This window comes from Fringilla coelebs, assembly GCF_963513975.1.
Source record: "Fringilla coelebs genome assembly, chromosome: 18".
Classification (NCBI taxonomy): Eukaryota; Metazoa; Chordata; class Aves; order Passeriformes; family Fringillidae; genus Fringilla; species Fringilla coelebs.
The window spans coordinates 4,647,672-4,666,415 of record NC_140044.1 but is presented as its reverse complement, the minus strand read 5'-3'; the positions used below and the strand labels follow the sequence as shown (position 1 = coordinate 4,666,415).

The following is an 18,744-nucleotide window of genomic DNA, read 5'->3' as shown; positions in this document are numbered from 1 at the left end:
ACTCTAACACCTAAAGAAGATATGGAAATGGTACTGTTAATAAATAAATGTTGAGATTTTGGGAGTAGCTGTTTCCTAGTAAAAAAAGGAAAATGCACCATATGTTACTTTGTGTCTTGATAGTTAAGCAATAAAATTAATCAGCTGACATTAGGAGACCTAACACAGATGCTTCTTTCAAGCTAACTTACCAGTCCAATGCATTTTTTTAATATGCTCCACACACTAAAATCACTTCTAGAAAACATTGGGGCAGGTAATGATGTCCTGTAATGGGAAAAAAAAAATCCAGCTGTCATTATCAGCCCACTAAACAACACGCCAGTTTCTTTTCTATTGAAGCAACTTACAAAGGAAGCAAAGCATCACCCCTGACTTGGCACAGGAAGCAGACACATGCAATGACTTTCCAACCCCAGAGAATTATCCTCTCCCACGAGAACAGCAGTGCTGCACAAGGTGTGAGCCAGCACATGCTCCACTCCCATCTCCTCTGCAGCTCTCTGTGTGTTTACCTGTGTCTCTTAATCCCATTTTCTTGTATCTCTGTTTCTCCATTATGCTTTTCAGTCCTATTGCTTTGGTGTGGCTCTAGATCAAGCATTTCTGGACCTTTATGATTTGCTTCTGAAAAGTCTCCTGAAGAATTGTCAGAATCAAAGCCTGTATAAAAACCAAAATGCAACAGTTTTCATAGGAGCCTTACCATGCCACAGAGTGCTACATTTTGCAAGTCTCAGAGCTGAAGTACACTTAGACTAGGTTAGTTTTTTCAAAGACTATCAGAGTGAAAACCCTTACTAAGTGACCTAATTTCCAGGAGTCTTATGAGCCAACTATTGCATTAGAATCAAGAATTATCATCTTTCACACTGCTGAAAATAACACTAATTTAGAATCTTAAAAGTTCTTGAGTAGCTCCTAATCAGATTAGCTGCATTTTCTCTTTTCCAGAGCTGCACTGTAATTACAACAATTAGTTTCAGTTATGTAGTTTTCCTTCAATTTTATATAGACTAAAATGCTGTGTCTTCTGCCATTAACTTTCTTACAAAGCAGTACTTCAACTTTATTTTAACCTCTCCAATGGCTGCTTTTGCTGTATTAGAGCAATTCATGCAAGGCACACACTCCAGAAACAAAAAGCTGCACTTTTTCCAGAGATCAAGACCATGGCAATAACATCCAGAACTGCACCAGGAAGGAGGTCCCAGTGATATGATCTTATCTGGTAAACAGCAGGTGCAATGGGTGATGTCACGTCTTGTCCTGTCTCCTACATTTTGATGTCACAAGAATGTAATTACACAGCAATAACCACACCTTGGCACTCAGTACTCAGCTGGGAAGCATGACAGTCACATATAGATTCAGGTCATTAAAATGAGGACTACCCTGAAACACCTGTCTTAAAAAAACCTTCAGTCAACTCAAAACAAAATACTTCTGATTTTAAAATAGTGTTTTTAGTCATATATTAACTTTTTTGGAACCTGTTACAGTACATGCAGCAAAATAACTTCTTAGCTTAACTATAAGTTGGGAAAAACAAAACAAATGTTTTGGTACAATTCCCCCACCCAAAAAACTGATCAAGCTCACACAAAAACAAGGAACAGCATCACTTCAATGAGATTAACACACCTAAATGTAAAAGTAAAGTTTCACAACAGGAGTAGTCCATTGGCTTATAGGGGAATAGTTCTGGTAAATGTTACTGTGATTTCAGTCTTTATATTGCACCTGAAACCCTGCAAATCCTATCAAATGGTCATTGTGTTATCCACATTACTGTCTGTTTGCTATGATTCAGAATTGGTTTGCTCTGTTCCTGCAAAGCACAACAGGAATTTAGATTCAAGTATATATATAACTTATGGACAACAATATGTCATTGGTAAGTAAATAAATGCCAACTCAAACGAGTGTCTTGGAGACAAACAACAAAAATTAAATCCCTGCTCCAGAAAAGGAAGTACATCAGAAGGGTAAGTCTGCTTTTATTAGACTGCACTTCCACCTAATTACTTTAAAAAAAACACCAAACCAAAACCAATATGGTACACAGCCAGATAATCACAGACTTTCAGCTGCACTTTCCACCTTAGCATCACATGACTTATCCACCACAAGCCCATTGAGAAAGCTTAGGAAGATGCTTCTCAATGAAGTCCTAGGTATTATAGCTCTATTAAGAACTATCCAGACACTGTTTTATGCAGAGGAAGTAGATCTGGAAGAAAAACAGAAGTGATTTGTTGTAGTCTTTCTAAGTTCCAAAAAGAGCCTTACACTAGCTGCCAATAAAGCTTTGAACTTGAGAAACTGAGTAGGTTAGAGTTACTTACAGGACAGTTTTCATACTGAAAAGCCACTGGGAGTGAGGATAAAAATGGAGATTTAAAAGGAGGATAGGGGACCAGAGGAAGAAATACAATGTCAACAATTAGCTTAATCAGAAGTTCCACTTACATGTCTTAAGAGTGAAAGAAAAGCTTTTAAAAAGTCTTAAACTTTCAAAGTAAAATACTTAAGTTGGGTGCCAACATAAATCTATTTCAAAAGCTTAAAGAAAAGTGACTTGCCAGTAACTTTAGTTCTCTTAGCCTTCCTCTTCCACATCCTGCAAATGAAGCAAGTCCACTCAGAGTGTGCTGCCCATGAGCCAAGGCAGCAGAGGCCCTGCTTCTGAGTCATGGCCAGGGACACCAGCCCTCCCCTTTGGACACTCAGCAACTTCCCTGAGCAATAATTATTGTCAGCCAAGGCAGAAAGGGAATCAAAACACCTTGGAACTGAGAGCCTTCAGACCTAAATAAGCAATAGGGATAAACATGCTGGAAGTGCAGACAGCAAGAGGTACTGTTTTTCTTTGCCAGAAATTAACCATTCTCCCCTTTCCAAAGTCCATTGTCACAAGCTGTAACAGATGGAGGCAGATTGGCCTTTCACAACATCTGCAATTCTCACACAGCCATTGATTCAGTCTGATCCAGACAGAAGGAAAATATATCAGTTTGGCAGATAACCTCACTTCCTCCTCCCCACGTGAAAGCAACAACACCCTCACAAATACACCTGGCTGGATGAACCAGCTGAGCCTCATGGGCACAGAACACATTTCTGTGGAACTCCAGGCTAATATTTAAAAAAGCAAAATTAAATTATTTGTGTTTTCAGAAATAAATTACTTTGGTAAACAGCCAGGCATTTTCCTGCTTTGTGGCAACACTTCCACAAAACACTGGCAAAAAGATACCTGACAATATTAATGAAGGATACAGCTCAAAAGAGGTCCCTGATGGCACACAGTCTTTACAAAGTCTGTAATGACATTAACACACCCAAGGTGACAGAGATCAAAGCTATATGTTCCTTGTGTTATAGAAAAATTCAAAGAAGCTGAAATACATCTAAGGATTGACCACCTTCATCCTGATCCAGCCCCAGAGAAGGTGGCCACTGGAATTTGAGGAAAAGCAGATTCTTGGCAGCTGTGATGTCTGGAATTAAGTGAGCTCACAGGTAACATTCCCTAGGGGAGTACTCATTCACCAGGTAAGGCTGTCAAGTGTCAGCAATGCTAATAACCCCTGACTGCAAAGAAACTTCTCCCCATGGAAACTTTGTCACCAGCTCATCCATCCCCTTGATTCATCAACACCCCAGTCCATGCTGCAGCTCCACAAGTGCCATCATCATCCAGTCAGGGACAAACCATGTGCCAGGATGATGACTCCCAATCACACAGCACACAATTCCCTCCCATGACCATGTCTTTTGGATGAGATGGGGACAGTGGCAGAAGCAGGAAATTTCTCAACCAAGGAGTTAAATCCAGCATTATAAAAATCAGGGGTCTCCTTAGGAGACAATCATATTCTCCAAGTGGACGTAATTAATTAATAACTATGGAAAAAGCTGTGACTTCCTCAAGCAGTGAGTCCATACTACCTTAGGGAGGCAGGAAACTACCTGGGCTGCTGCTGAGTGTGCTGCAGAATTCTGGAGTATCTCCCACAGAGTCCAAATGCTCTAAGCCTGGTTTACTCCCTACAGGACACAAACCCCAGCATCCAATTCCTAAAATCAGTGATCTTTGGGAACACACTGCAGCTCCTTCTGGAGAAACCAGGGCCCAGGACGCAGCAGGAGCAGGAGAAAAGTATGGTGCACACACTGTTTTCATCTCAACCCAAAAACACAGCTGGAAAACATGCTCGTTCCTGGCAGCCACATCCCAACCCTAGACTTTGAGCAGATTAAGCACATCTGAAAGCAGCTTCTGTCCTTCTACTGATCTGACCTAAAAACAAGGAGAGCATCCTTGGAAAGAGCAGTCTGAGGAGCCTGCCAAGGGAATTTCATTTTCTTTTAATCAAAATTTGGAACCTCAGATCCTGAAGTTTTCACTGGGAAACATGGGAGCTCACCTTGGCTCAGAAAGGATTGTGATTGTGGACTTGATCTCCTAGGAGTACTGCACCTACACCTGCCATGTCCAGACCATTAAAAAACTAAGAGACAGGCAGGCATTACCAGGACCCACTAACACCCAAAAAAATTCACAGAAGCACCATGGGAAAGATCCACAGTGTTAACAGGAGCAGAGAATTCCCACAGACACCAGCAGCCAGGGAACATGAATGCAGAGAGGCCCATTTACAGTGGTTCTTGGTGTCACCTTTCTGAATGACCTGGACAAGACACAGCCACAAAGAACTAGGTCTGATCTCACTAGGTCTGTGCAAATAACTCATCAAACTGTCAGCATCTCCTAAAGCACCCAGCTGGAGAAAGGCATTGAGCACTGATCCTTAGAGACAGACAGTCCTGTAGGAGAACAAATCTGAAGGAAAGTATTCCAAACCTAGCACTCCTCTTAAACCAAGTACCAGGCTCCAAGAAACACATATAACATATATAAATATATACATATAAAAACTCATCTCTTGCCAGCACTTCCCTGTGGAAGAATAAGATGAGGATGCAAAAGGGAGTGCCCACAGAACTGATACACAACACCCCAGCTCTGAGCAGAATCAGCCAGGATTGCAGGTACAAGAACAGCACAGGCACAACAGCTCAGTCACCACCACCTGGAGCACTTGCAGGGGGAACAAAACTTTTGAGGAAGGGGGAAAAAGAGGAGGAAAAGGAAAGAGGACAAAACCAGTGTCTAAATGCAGAGGAGTGAAACACCAAGGGCTGTGCAGTTCTGCAGCAAGGGACAAAGGAATGCATCACCATCAACAACACAGACCTCATGTTTAGAGGATATTTCTTTTCACACCTTTTTCAGTGGAAAAAAAATCTAGTTCATTTATGGCAGTAAGCTTGAGCCCACCATTATTAATGACATACAGAAATATTTTAATTGTACAATGGTTTATTTTACAGATGAATTTGGAGTACTAGTCCCCATCACTCCCAGCTGGCATGAATGCAAACCAAATTTCCTCTCTCCTCTGTGACATAATTGTGACAAGTCCTGTACAGTCTGCTGTCAGTCACAGTCTGCTTCACCCAGCCCCCTCTGTTTATTCCTCACATGAATTTCTAACCAACCATGTCTAAGTCTACCTTACCCACTTCTATCTACCATGCTGCTTCCATTCCTGCAGCTTTCACACTTACCATTATTCTCTTTCCATTCCTGTGATTTTATATTAACTACTGTACACTCAGTATTTCTCATTTCACCTCTGCTACAGGATTTCTTGAGAGACATTTCAGTGGAAATCTTTAAAATTGTTTCAAATCTTTAAGAGGATTTCCTTTTTCTTTATTAAAATACTTCAAGCATTTTATTTCACCACTAAAGCCATCTAAAGCTCTTATAAATAACTATTCATCCTCATTAGTTGAAAGCAAAGTACTATTTGATACACTGCTCAAGTGTGAAGTGATTCATGTTTGCTTTTTTAGTGAAAATAGGATTGCAAAGACTTTTGGCTCCCTATCTTGAAAACATACTTTTACAGCAATTTGTTTCTGACTAGAAGAACATTTTATACTTCAATTCTTTAGGATAAGTTTTCCATTAAAATAAAAAAAAATGAATACAGTAACAATAAAAACAACCCACAGGAAATACTTCACCTTTCAAAGGGTCTGCTTCTCAAGCTGCTATTAAATTGATTTTCACAGAAAATAAAAGCAAGACCTGGCCACTAAAGGACTGTTATAGTGATGAAATAATAACTGGCATTAAGCTTTAACAAAAAAAACCCTTATTTCCAAGCCTGAACACGAGCTGCAATTTTCTTCTTCTACTTTTCAGAAGACAGCACTACAAGTTTTACCAACCCAAGTTCACTTTTGATTTAATATTTACAGCCATATATTACCAGCCCCCCACCACACACATACAATGCAATTTATGGGGGTTTTATCCCCTTGGCACCGTGCCCATCACTCACCCGTAACGGCATCATAAAACTCTTCTTCACTGTTCATCCTTCAGGGTGAAATCTGGTGCAGCCAGTGCAGCTCTCTCTAACGCATCCTTGAACTTGATTTAAAGTATCTGACTGCTGTCAGGGTCTTCTTTTGCAAATATCCAGCTGCCTTAGGTGATCTATTTGACAAGACAGGGAGAAGAATTAGCAGTTCCACATTTCTCCTGTGTACAAACGCTCACACTTGACAAACACTAATTTTCCTGTTTCTTCCCATGGCAAAAGATGGATTTCTGCATTCATAAGTAAACAGCTTTCTTTGATAACCACAGTAATTTTGAAGACAACTACTACCTGCCACAAGAACAGCTGATTTACTGTGCCACACTTCTCTCTGTATAAATACTTCCTATACATTACTGTAAAATGTATCTTATTAACAGCAAGTTAAATTTCAGGCAAGTACAGCTAGAAGGAGCAGAGAACTGACAGAAGAAAAAGCCAGCTGGCAAACCAAAAATTCTCCTTAGCAAGAGGATAAGCCTTACTGCATCCTTAACCAAGAAAGCTGGGAACAACAAAGAACCTTGGTATCTCAAAGTCTGACCACTGCATGAAAATGCTGGGCCTAACTCTACATCATGTAATCAATATGTAGTGACCCTGAGAGAAGTTTTGTCAGGCTACTGCTGTGTACTCTCCAAGAGAAAACTGGAGATTTTTCCCTCCAGAAGGAATGTAAGGAACCAACAAGCTTTTTTCAGTAGAACCACGCACTCTGCAAATAACTTACAGATTTATGTAGCATTCCAGCTCTGCTTTATGGATGGACTAAATTAGATTTTTTCCAGATGGTTGACAATGGTGTAATGCAAATATTTTTACCTCACCCAATTTTAGTTTAAGGAGAAGAATGAGAAAATTTCGTTTTCATTCTTACAAATGTTCACCAGGTTCCAACAATGAGCCAAGTACAGAGCAATAAATGACAGCATAGCAATGCTATCAATATCTCCTCCAAAACAACCTCAATCTGTCAATCTCAATTTTTTCTGATCCCAAAGATTCCACTGCTTTTGTGATAGTAGTTTCTCCAGAGTAATTATAATTGCACAATTCCATTCCAATTAAGAGAAACAAAGCCAGAAGTGCTGCTCCAAGGAGAAGAGTGTACCATGTTTGAAGCCAATTCCTTCTTTTTCTCTGCAAGAAACCAGACTGTTTCAGGTCTTCTTCCCCTCACTGCCCAGAACAAAAGCTGCTTGAATGTCTCACACACATACAGTTCTTCTAACTGTCCACTCAGAGGGAGGAGCTAAACCAGCCCATTATGGGACTCACCTGAGTTAATGAATTTAGTGTTTGCCTTGAAGTGGTTTATGTCTTTCAAGGATAGGTATTTCAGTTTGTCACTTTTCCCTTACGAACCTCCCATCTCCTTGCTACTATAGGATTTTATATCAATCTCTGCACCAGCAATATCATATTTACAAGTCCTGACCCTCCAAGTATCTTGGAAGAAGCAAAACATTTATGCTTTCAATTGTCTGCAAGCATTGCATCCTTCTAGCAAAACAGCTGCCAATATTTCCAGAAGGAGACTTACATATGTGCAAGGCACAGCCCTCCCATGATCAGGACTACAACTACATTATTTTCTCCATATTTTCTTGCATCTTCCCTTCTTCTGTTTAGTCTTGTATACAAGGCATTAAGAAATAAAAATTATGACTTATGAAACTGTCAAGTATCATTAAGAGCCTTAGAATAAATAAGGTCACACAGATGAATGCCAGTTTCTCCTCTCCCCTCTCCTGCACAATAATAATTGCATTACAAAAGACCTTGTGAAGTGGAACTACATCCCACAGTGCACAGTTTCTCTGCAGAGACAACAAAGCTTTCCTACAAAAACACTCACCAAGTACAAATGAAGTGACCAGAATCAGAGACAAACGAAAAGCAAAGTTATCTTGTGCTCTCCTGACATCTACCTCCCACCACACCTGAAGCTCACTGCTATTTGAAAATTCAATCATACGCCTCTAAGTTATACACAAAATATACACTGAAATCCCTTTAAATAATTACAGTCACACATTGTCCTAAGGTGTTAGGAACATTTTAAAAAAGGAAAAAATAATATATTTTGCTGAGTTACCCTATTAATAACTTCCCATTTGCATCACTTCTTTTACATTCAGTTCTTTTACACAGCAGAGATTAACATGAATTTGCATGTAGCTGAACACACAGTGATAACAGCATTCAGCTTTCATATGCCAAAAAAATGGGATTAAATCCTGTTCTCTTACTAAGAGCAACACCAAAAACTACTTTTAACTAGGCTGAAATGCCAGAAGACAAAAACATCCTGGTGGCTTCATATTCAGCATCTGTAATCTGGATTTCCTCTTCCATTCCCTGATGTTCCCAGAAGAATTCACCTGCACACCAGCAAGGGTGGTTAGCAGCTTTTATCAAAATTGCCATTGAAAGAAGGGTGCACCACTCCTGTGTCTGACAGGCCTTCAGGAGCTCAGGCCCAGCTGCTCTCCTGGAAAATCTTTCATACAGCATAAACATCCTGTCATGGTCTCACCTTTCAGTCCTACAGAGTTGAAGAAACACAAAGTCTGTTTGGAAATTTCCTGCATGCACAGTAATCAACAGGAATGTAACAAACAGGTTTCCACACAGACTCCACTTGTTGAAAAAACACTTCCAGCAGTTGAGTTTGCTGCTTTACAGGCTAAAATTATCTTAGTGGGCTTCACTTTCCAGGCAGGGCCAAGGGCTGGGCCTGGCTGCCCAAGTCAGACACCCAGAAATGTGCTTTTCCTGGGGATCTCAGCCCAGCTCCACTCCCCAAACCATCTTATCAATAACAGGGAAAAGCTGCAAGTACAGGCACCTTAAGAGAACTGGAAAATCCTCATTTAATGATGCCAACACACCCCTGGCCACAACCAGGATGGATTTTGTGGTTAACAGGATAAGCAACAACGCTTATCTACTTCCTCATATTTAAAGGCTATGGATTGGCACGAATTAATTTATTATGTTCCATGGCAGGAGATGGAATGAGATGATCTTTAAGGCTCTTTCCAACCCAAACCATCCTATGACTCTGTGATAACCATTAAAACTCCTTTAAATTCTCATAGTTCATCAGAGAGGATCACACATTCCTGACTGATGACCATGGACAGGCCCTTTCTTAAAGGACACGAGGATTTTGCAAATGCAAAGGACAAAACAAAGCATGCAGCTGAAGTAAAAACTGCAGGAACACATCCACAGCACACCTTGAAATAGGTTCTACAGAGGGGAGGGATGACTCAGAATTCCAGAATTCCTGCCTTCCAGAACTAGATCTGTCACAGGAGAGGGAACAAACAGAAAGGGCAATTCTTAAACACCAGACAGGTCCCAGGAGGAGCTCAGGAGCAAACTCCTTTCTCCACAGCCTTGATGCAGAGAGTGTAACTAACTATTCACACCAGCCACAGTCCCAGCCAGGGCCCATGACCAAGGAAAAGCAAAGTGGTTGTGAATAATGTCACACAAAGTGGTCTGTCAGCACAGAGCTGAACCTGTCACTCGGCAGTGACAAGCCCCAGTTGATGTGGCTGCCAATAGCACGCTCTGCATGCAAAGCTCTCTGCAGGTCACAGTGTCCCCTACAAGGTCACAGTCCCCAGCAGTACAAGGCACACAAATTCCCTTCCAGAAATACAACAGTCCCAGACTCTGCACAATTCCTATTTTAAACCATTTCCTCCCACTTGAACTTATTTTTAAAACCAGGACAACAAAAGCGCAAGACTTTGCAAATCACTTTATAAATCACTTTATAAACTGCCTAATGTGCTCCAGGCATTCTGTGACGTGCATGTGAGCATCTCTCTGAGAGGAGATGCACATTCCACCTTCAGGGCTGCTCTCCAAAACCAGTGTGTGGGAACCCACTGCCTTTATCCTGGGAAATTAGTAATCCCTCAAATTTGTCACTTCGTAGGCTTGTTCCCTCTCAAATACCATTTTTCAGGAGAAAAGTAACAAAAACAACCAACTTATTTCAACCATGCTCCTGGATCCTAGGAACTTATACATCAATTAAAGGACCCCAAAAACTTGTACCCCTGTAAGAGTTTAAACCTGTAACTACCCTAAGTTAATTCAACTGACTAGTTCCTCTATCCTAACTTGTTCTTCCAGCTCAATCCTCAACAAAGACCCAGGTGGATAACCAAAAGTTCCTCCTCCTTAAAGAAACATTTACATTTCTATAGAAAGAGCAGCATTTACAATGAGTGGCTCACTGGGCTGGAATGTGGCTCAGCAAGCTCAGGTTTGAAGCTGGCTGGGGACAGCTGCAGTGCCTTTTTGCTCCAGACCTCAAGCTGAAATTTCTCATCATGCAGCAATTCTGGAAAGCTTTGCTGACATCACCCTGCTAAATTAAAAATCCTTTTTTTTTTTTTTTTTTTTTTTTTTGCTTTGAAAGCACATGTTCTAGCTCTACATGACATATAAAACACTTGGTTCCATTCATTATACAGATATTGAATCTACTTGTGAAATCCAGAAGCATTTAAATAAAACCAAGTAGAGAACCAATAAGCAATCATTAAAAAAACCCCAGAGGTTCACCAGCACGAGCAGGTAGGGTGGTAGGAGTTCAATACCCTGGAATTGAGAGTGCCACCAAAGAATTCCTGAACTAGCACATTCATCAGCTTTTTCACATGCCTAACAAGGTTTTGTTGCGTGTGCATTTCAACAGCAAATTTTAAATTAGTTTGAGTTTCTTAACATAAAAAGAGAAAAACCACAAGCAATTAAGAAAAATTAAGAAGGGAAAAAAAAGTCACTTGGGACCTTCCTCATGAGAAACATTTTCATTACTTTGATGTGACAAAGGAGAATGTAAACTTTCAAACTGACAGAGGGCAGGTTTACATTTTATATTAGAATGAAATTCTTCCCTGTGAGGGTGCTGAGGCCCTGGCACAGGGTGCCCAGAGAAGCTGTGGCTGCCCCTGGATCCCTGGAAGCGTCCAAGGCAGGTTGGATGGGGCTTGGAGCAGCCTGGGATAGGGGAAGGTGTCAAGAGATAGAATGAGATGAGCTTTAAGGTCCCTCCCAACCCAAACCATTCTGTGATTCTATGACATTCTCAGTTCAGGATGTACCTTCTGTCCAGAAAGAGATTCCCAAAGAGCCAAAAGAAGATCAAACATCCACATCCTTCATAAAAACAGCAAAAATAAGAAATGGGGAAAAAAAGAACACAAAATCCCCCAGTGTACAACATGACTGCTGGAATAAGAACCAACCCCATCATCTCTTGAGTTGTCAGCTGAAATAAAACATAGATGTAGTACTTCAAGGGACAGAAATAAATAACTTGAACTAACAGATAAATATTCATGTGTGTTTAATTCATACACATCTCCTGAAAACATCAAACTGCAGTGTTTCATCTCTGAATGAAAGCTTCAGCAAGGATGAATCTTAATTGACTCATGAAATTAGGTTACCAGCAACACTGGATCTAAAACATCCACAAAAATTAGCCAAGAAGCAAATTTAATTGGCAATTTAGATTAACTGTTACATACTTAAATTCTCTTCCGCCAGAGAACAGCCACACAGATAGCAGAACCCAGGAGAGGATTTTCTTTACCAAGTGAGATTTGTTTCTTACTCCAAAGTTTGAATGCAATACCATCTGCCAGATGTCTTGGCAAGATAAAGTTCTCTGCAACCACAGCAAGAGAAGGGCAACTTCCTTCTCAAATCTGTTAAATAAAGTGCAGAGAGGCTGAATGAGGAGGACCAGCTGAACACTCAACCCACTGTCGCTTTTCCATTTCTTGGGACATTGCAGCTGTCCCTGCCACAGGCTTTTATGTACTTGGGAGTTATTAAATGGCCTGGGGACAGTTCAGTGCCAGCACTTGAAACAGTGACGACAACAAACTGAACATCTGAAAGGTTAGCTTTGAACAAATGAGCTGAGCCATTTATGACAGGCAGAACCACGTTCTGTTCTCTCAAATATCAATTTTTGGTGATGCTTCACAGGAATTAAGAGACAACTGAAACACTCCAAGTGTGGCTTTCAAAGGAGCAAATGCCACAAAACCTGTTTCTGCAGCAGAACAAATGACAGTAACTGTCCCACACACTAATCACTGTCCCAGCCCAAAAGCATTATTTATTTAACATAAAAATTGTAAAGATGAATCTGGACAGAAAAAATCCTCCCAGAATAATCTCAATTACCTATGGAATCAATGGCTATTCCCCACTTTCACTTCAGCCAAAAATTCTGTTCTACAGCCAAGGATATTGGCTTGCAGAACTTCCCTCAAGTGTAAAAACAGATAAAAGAAACTTGATTCCAGCAGATTAATGTTTTTTGACACAAAACACTTCATTGAAATTCATACAGAATTCTGTAAATGTTCTCCTTTCTTAAGACTACCTCAATATCAGAGACATTTTTCCACCTGAGAGCATCTGATACAGCACTTTTCAGACTCTGTAACCTTCCCTTGGAAACTATTTCATGACTGTAAAAAATGACAAAATTCTGTTCTGCATACCTCTCCATCCATGATGCATAATGCTAGGTTTGATCAGGAGTGATAAATCAGCTCATTTCTAGGCACACTGTTTAAAAAATAAATCATTCCATACTGTATTGTAAAACTAGTTATTTCTTAGTTGTTTCCTGGGGATCTATTTTATCTTACTTGTAAGAGAGAAGGTGGGAAGTAATCAATAACTCCAAGCACAGTGGCTTTGGGCACAACTGTCAGTAGATACATAATTAATCATTTAGGAACACTTCTTTGAAGGTGAAATTAAGGATGCTTGGGTATTTCTCATCATAATGCAACCACCCCTGCAAACTGATCACTGAAGCTTATGAACATGAAGACAGTTACAGCATAAAATAGCACTGGAGAAAACCCCTAGAGCAGCAAAAATAGTTATATGTGTAAGTTCATAGATCTTCCTCCTCAAAGGCAGTTTTGTCTCTGTGGACTCATTCTCTCCAGGCAGATGCAGGTTTACATTCACCCTGCACAAGGTATTTTGTAAATAATTTTCACAGAGACTCTTAGACAATTATTGCAGCAATTATATTGCAAATAAAGCAGGAGGATGACAGTGACTAACCCAGTGCAAAGCCCTACAGTAGAAGAAACCATATTTTTATGCCTACCACCAACTCCTCACACACACAGATTCCACAGCATGAGCACCTGCACACAGCTAACAGCCTATTTCTGAGGGGGGTTTTAAGGTGATACCACAAATTTTCAAAAGCTTTAGGAAGTCAGATTTTATGCTATGATTGCATTTCCTTTAAAGCTGCATTTATAGTAAATACCTGCTGGATTCCAGTATAAGGTTGTTAGTCCATTTGCTTAAAAATTAAACAAAATTAACTTTGACTCTTCAAGACAGGACAAACATCTCCATTTAGAGCCCAGTTTTAATAAAGAACCCACCCAGCTATCTGCTCAGTAACATTAACCCACTCAGGTAACAAAAGGCGCACAGCCCTTTGTTTGCATGCTCTTGTTTTGTTTTAAACAAAGTTATTTACACCTCTGAAGATGGATAACATTTTTGTTCCACTATTAAACAACCACTCAACAGTTTCATTGTTCAAGTGCACAGCCCAGAAACAACCCATGCACGGGGCAGTTCTGCTCTCCTGGAAAAGTTTTCCTTTCAGCCAGCACAGGCTGCTGAAGGGCCCCTTAGGTACAGGCTGGAGAGAGAATTTCTCTGCAGCCTTAACACACACCAGTTTCATCACTGAGAGCTACTAAAGGGACTCTCACCCCACCTGACTGCCCTGACAGGTTGCAGGGAGCAGAGGAGCTGGTTAGTGAGTTAGTGAGCTGAACAAGAGGGATGTGAACCACAGGCACGGCAGAATCCTCACACTTTACCACCTTCAACCTCCACTGCCTGTAACTATCACTAGAACCAAAACCCTGTGAGATCTACTAACAGATTCTTTTGGGAGCCCTAAAAAAAATTTACTCTGAAGTGTAAAAATAATGCAAGTAAAAACATAATGAAGTTATTTATCCAGTCATGAAAACACATCTCTTGACAAATACCCTAAGCACACAAACTTTGCAACACCCCAGAGGTTCACAGCATCCTTTATCTCATCCAAAACTGACCAGCACAGCAAAGGAACTGGACTGGAGCAGGAACAGCACAGACCACTTTGGTCTAACACCAAGCACAGCCATTACGTGTCCAACAGAGCAGAGGCAGCTCAAGTTTGGGACTACAAAACCAAGAGGGCCAAGACTGAAAAGTCCAGCTCTGTTTCTGCAGCTGCAGGGACAATTCACCTTTTGTGAACCCTCCCTCTCACCAGATGGATAAACAAGCCCAGGAAGACAACACTCTGCAGCCTCTGCATCTTCTGAATGGAGAGCTGCTGCACTCTACTACAAACCTGTCTCATTAAATTATGTGCATAATAAAATAAACTGAATTAATCTGAATGATCTGTCTAGACCAGCAAATGAATTTCCAATTGTAACTGTATTTAAGGAAAGAAAAAAAAATCAAGTTTAAGTAAGCTTAGTCTATTCTTGTAACTTATTGATCCTGAAAATTAAGACATTATCTTTGTGCACTGAATCAACAATACATTTTTAAAGGGTATAACTGAAAGTTATGGCAAGCCACATTTGACACAATCTAATTGCTAGTTGCTCTCCCGCAACTTGCTTTTACAAGCCTTTAAGGATACAAAGTAAATAATTACATCATCATACATTTGTCTGCACAGTAATTGCTAAGATGCAAAGATTGAGATAATGAATTCTTGAATTCCAAGTTCCGTGGTGGTCTATTCCAAAAAATAATAAAAACCATTAAAAATCTTCCGTAAAGCATAACCTCTATTTTTTTTTTGCAACAGCAAAAACATCAAAGTCCCCTATCTCCAAAGTGGCAGACACAGAGTGACCAATTTGTTCCTTGCTCCCACTTTCCAATTTATTCAGCTTGGAGAAGATACCCGTGTGATCAGCTGCGTATTTGCAAGCTCAGCAACAACATTCCAGTTCTTGAGCACTCCTAATTTAACACATATTCTTTGCATGCCTCATTTTGTGCATTTCTTCCAAGAATTTTGAGAACCAAACATTTTAGTTACTTCACAAAGAAGAGACTAAACACTAAGCATTTTACAACATCATACAGTGTCAAATACAGACATTTCTTATATTTCCATGAGACAGGTGACAAAACTGATGCTGAGTGAAGGACTAGAAAAATGGCACCTTGTAAAAAAAAGGCCTAGATACGAACAGCATGATGTAACATTGCATTTGTCCAAGGACAAGCTACTTCAAATATCAAAACTAATAAATTATCTGCTTAAAAATTCAGCGTACTTGCAGGCTAATCTTGCTTTCAAACAACAGCAAAAAAAAAAAAAAATCATCTGACTGGCACTACAAACAGTGATTTAAAAATATAGCCTTATCAAAGCAAAAAAGCCTGATTGGGACGTTTTCCAGCCAACAGTAAGCTAACAGAAAGCAAGGCTTTCCACCTTTGTTCTAGGTCAGCATATGTGAAGTTCACACAGTAGAATTCACAGGAAGAAAGACTGAAAGAAATACCAGTTTCAGTCATAAGACCTGCCAGCAAGTACCCATCATGGAAAGCAGTAACAGTACTAAAAGTGACTTAAAGAAACCATCCAAGGGTGGAAATGATTTTCTGTGATCAGTTACCAAAAGCTGTCAGCAAACAAATAACCACACTGCCTTTCAATATTGCATCAACTGAAACCTTTAGCCCATCTAGTCCTTAACTGCCTGTAGGCACAGGGTTTGTTGTCTAATCACCATTTTCTGTCTCAAACTTTTGCCTTCCGTTTCTCAGATAATTTTGGCATGGCTGAAGAGCCAGTTCTGGAGGGAAAATGCCATATTTTTTCCTGGACAGCAGACATCTCAGCATTTCCTTTTGAGGACTTCCCAAAGTTATAAGTTCATCATGAGGTGCTGTCGGTTCAGGAAAGCAACAATAAGAACCACTGCTGATCCCCTCCCAGACTGCCCTCAGCTTTCTGTCATGTGGTCAAACATGTGTATGGCTACACAAGTATTTTAAGAAAAAGCTGTGTTTACTGTAACTGAAAACCCAAGGGGTTATTCAGGGGGAAAATCAGCACTTGGAATTTCTTGCTTCCGTGCTAGTTTAGCCAGTTCTCCTGGTCCCATCCCATGGCACAGCGCCTCATGTTTGGAAGTGACCCAAGTCGCTGCTTCCAGAAATTGCCCTGAGGTTTTAGAAGTCCCTGAGCACGCTGGTGTAAAGTTTGTTAAGGTGATAACACATGTGGTTGCTCCCAGATGGTAACATGAATTTGGATTTATAGAACTTCAGAATGTTAAGCTGGAAAGACCAAATTTGTTTTCCCTTGCACACAAAGTTTTAGAAAAGGAAACACTATGAGAAGAGTGGTGCAAATCAACATGCAGATCCACCAGGTTTCCTTTTTACTTTCCTGGAATTTCAAATGAAGGCTATGAAATTTAGCTGAGAAAATTCACAGTAAATGGAAGAAGTATCTGCTTGCACTCAACGGGCTTTGGCAGACACTTCTGAGAGGAAACACAAGGTTATTGCACACATAAAAGCCAGGAGGTGATTTTGAAACTACATTTGACATTCTGGCCTGCAAGTGCTGCACAGTAACAAACTGCTTCCAAAAGAAGTCCAGAATCCAAACACACAGAGAGCACAAACATGATCAATAAGCAAATTAAATAAATGGCATCTTATACCTTTATTACTATGCAGAAGTTCTGGTGGCATGTTATTTAAAAAAAAGTCTTTTTTCCTGCTATTTTTCCCATCTTGCTTTTGTCCTTCTCTGTAAGAGAAACATCGAGTAGGTAACTGAAAAACAAAATTTAAAAAGAAAGCCAACCCCAAATAAACCCCAACTGCTTCAGCTGTGACCTAAAAGGCCCCTTGAGCCTCTGCACTGTGCTGAAACCGAGCCCAGCACATTCCTCCGGGGAGCCGGGCGCCGTAGCCTCCTCTGCTCAACTACCCAGCTGCAAAAGCAATCGGAAAAATCTGGGAAAACCAGAAAAATCCCAAGGCTGGGGCTGCCGGGGCCGCAGTGACCCGCAGAGCCCCGGGATGGCGGGGGACGGGATCACGGCACCGCGGGGAATCACGGCACGGGCACGGCTCGGCCGGGACGGGACCGCGGCACCGGGCAGGGCTCAGCACCGGGGAATCACAGCACCGGGCAGGGCTCTGCATGGGCACGGCTCAGCACCGGGCAGGATTCGCAGCACCGAGAGAAGCCACAGCACCGGGGGGAATCACAGCACCGGGCAGGGCTCAGCACCCCAGCCCAGCGCTGCCCACGCTGCAGCACGGGCCTGCGGCCCACAGCGCCCCGAGACACCCCGGCAGATCAAGGTCCCCCGGGCCGCCGGGACGGGAGAGAAGCGTTGGGGCAGCCGCTCCACCGCCCGCCCCCGCCGCACTGACAGCGCGGCCCTCTGAGGACGGGACGGGACCCTCGAGCCGGGCCCGAACGGACTGGGGGGGCGCTGGGGCCGGCGAGGGGAGCGCAGGCCCCGGGGTAGCGGAACGCGGAGCGCAGCGCGGCGGCCCCGGGCCCGGCCCGCGGCGTTACCTGCACCGGCTCCAGCGACGGCACCGCGGACACCGAGGCGGAAGTGCGGCCCTGGCCGCGGCGGATTGACAGGCATCTCCACCAATCGCAGAGCGTGACCGCACCCCGCCGTTGCCAAGACGACGAATCAGCTCCCCGTCCCCCCGCTGGGAGGCGGGGCGAATGCTAATGAGGCGTCGAGCCTGACCGCCCCGGGCCGCGCCACCGCTGGGGAGACCGCTGGCCAATGGCGTAGGGGATATTCAGATGAGGGCGTGGCTATGCAGATGAGCAGTACCGGCAGCCCCCGGGGCCGGGGCCGCCTCGCCGAGCGAGTTCCCAGAGGGTTTTTGGGTCCCCCCGGGAAGAATAACCGCTTGTGGCTGCTCTGACATGTGGGATTGGTAGGACATTTCAGCTAGCTGGTGATTGCACGGTGCAAGCTTGGCTCGCCGTACCCTTAGGAAAATATGACATTTTTAAAGAAAGGTGGACGATGGCATATGTTCTTTCTATCAGTCTCGAGATGGTTTATCAGATCAGGGGTCTCCAGCCACAAATTTACTTGTAGATGCTGTAGCTACATGAGGATTAATGTGAACTCAAGCAGGTTTGTGGGGTTTCATCATCACA

At 42.1% G+C, this 18,744-nt stretch overlaps 1 protein-coding gene across 3 annotated transcripts in view; it reads right to left on the bottom strand.

Moving 5' to 3' along the window:
• OSBPL2 (oxysterol binding protein like 2) overlaps nt 1-18,182 on the bottom strand; it is a 33,013-nt gene extending 14,831 nt beyond the window's left edge. For all 3 annotated transcript variants that reach the window (XM_084217969.1, XM_084217970.1, XM_084217971.1), the window contains exons 1-5: nt 18,133-18,182; nt 17,261-17,349; nt 6,423-6,580; nt 516-663; nt 192-267 (exon numbers count right to left, since the gene is read on the bottom strand). In XM_084217969.1, coding sequence (XP_084074095.1) covers nt 192-267; nt 516-663; nt 6,423-6,459 — 261 coding nt within the window. In that variant the 5' untranslated portion in view covers nt 6,460-6,580; nt 17,261-17,349; nt 18,133-18,182. The remainder of the gene's footprint in view (nt 1-191; nt 268-515; nt 664-6,422; nt 6,581-17,260; nt 17,350-18,132) is intronic.
• Nucleotides 18,183-18,744: the final 562 nt, after the last annotated feature.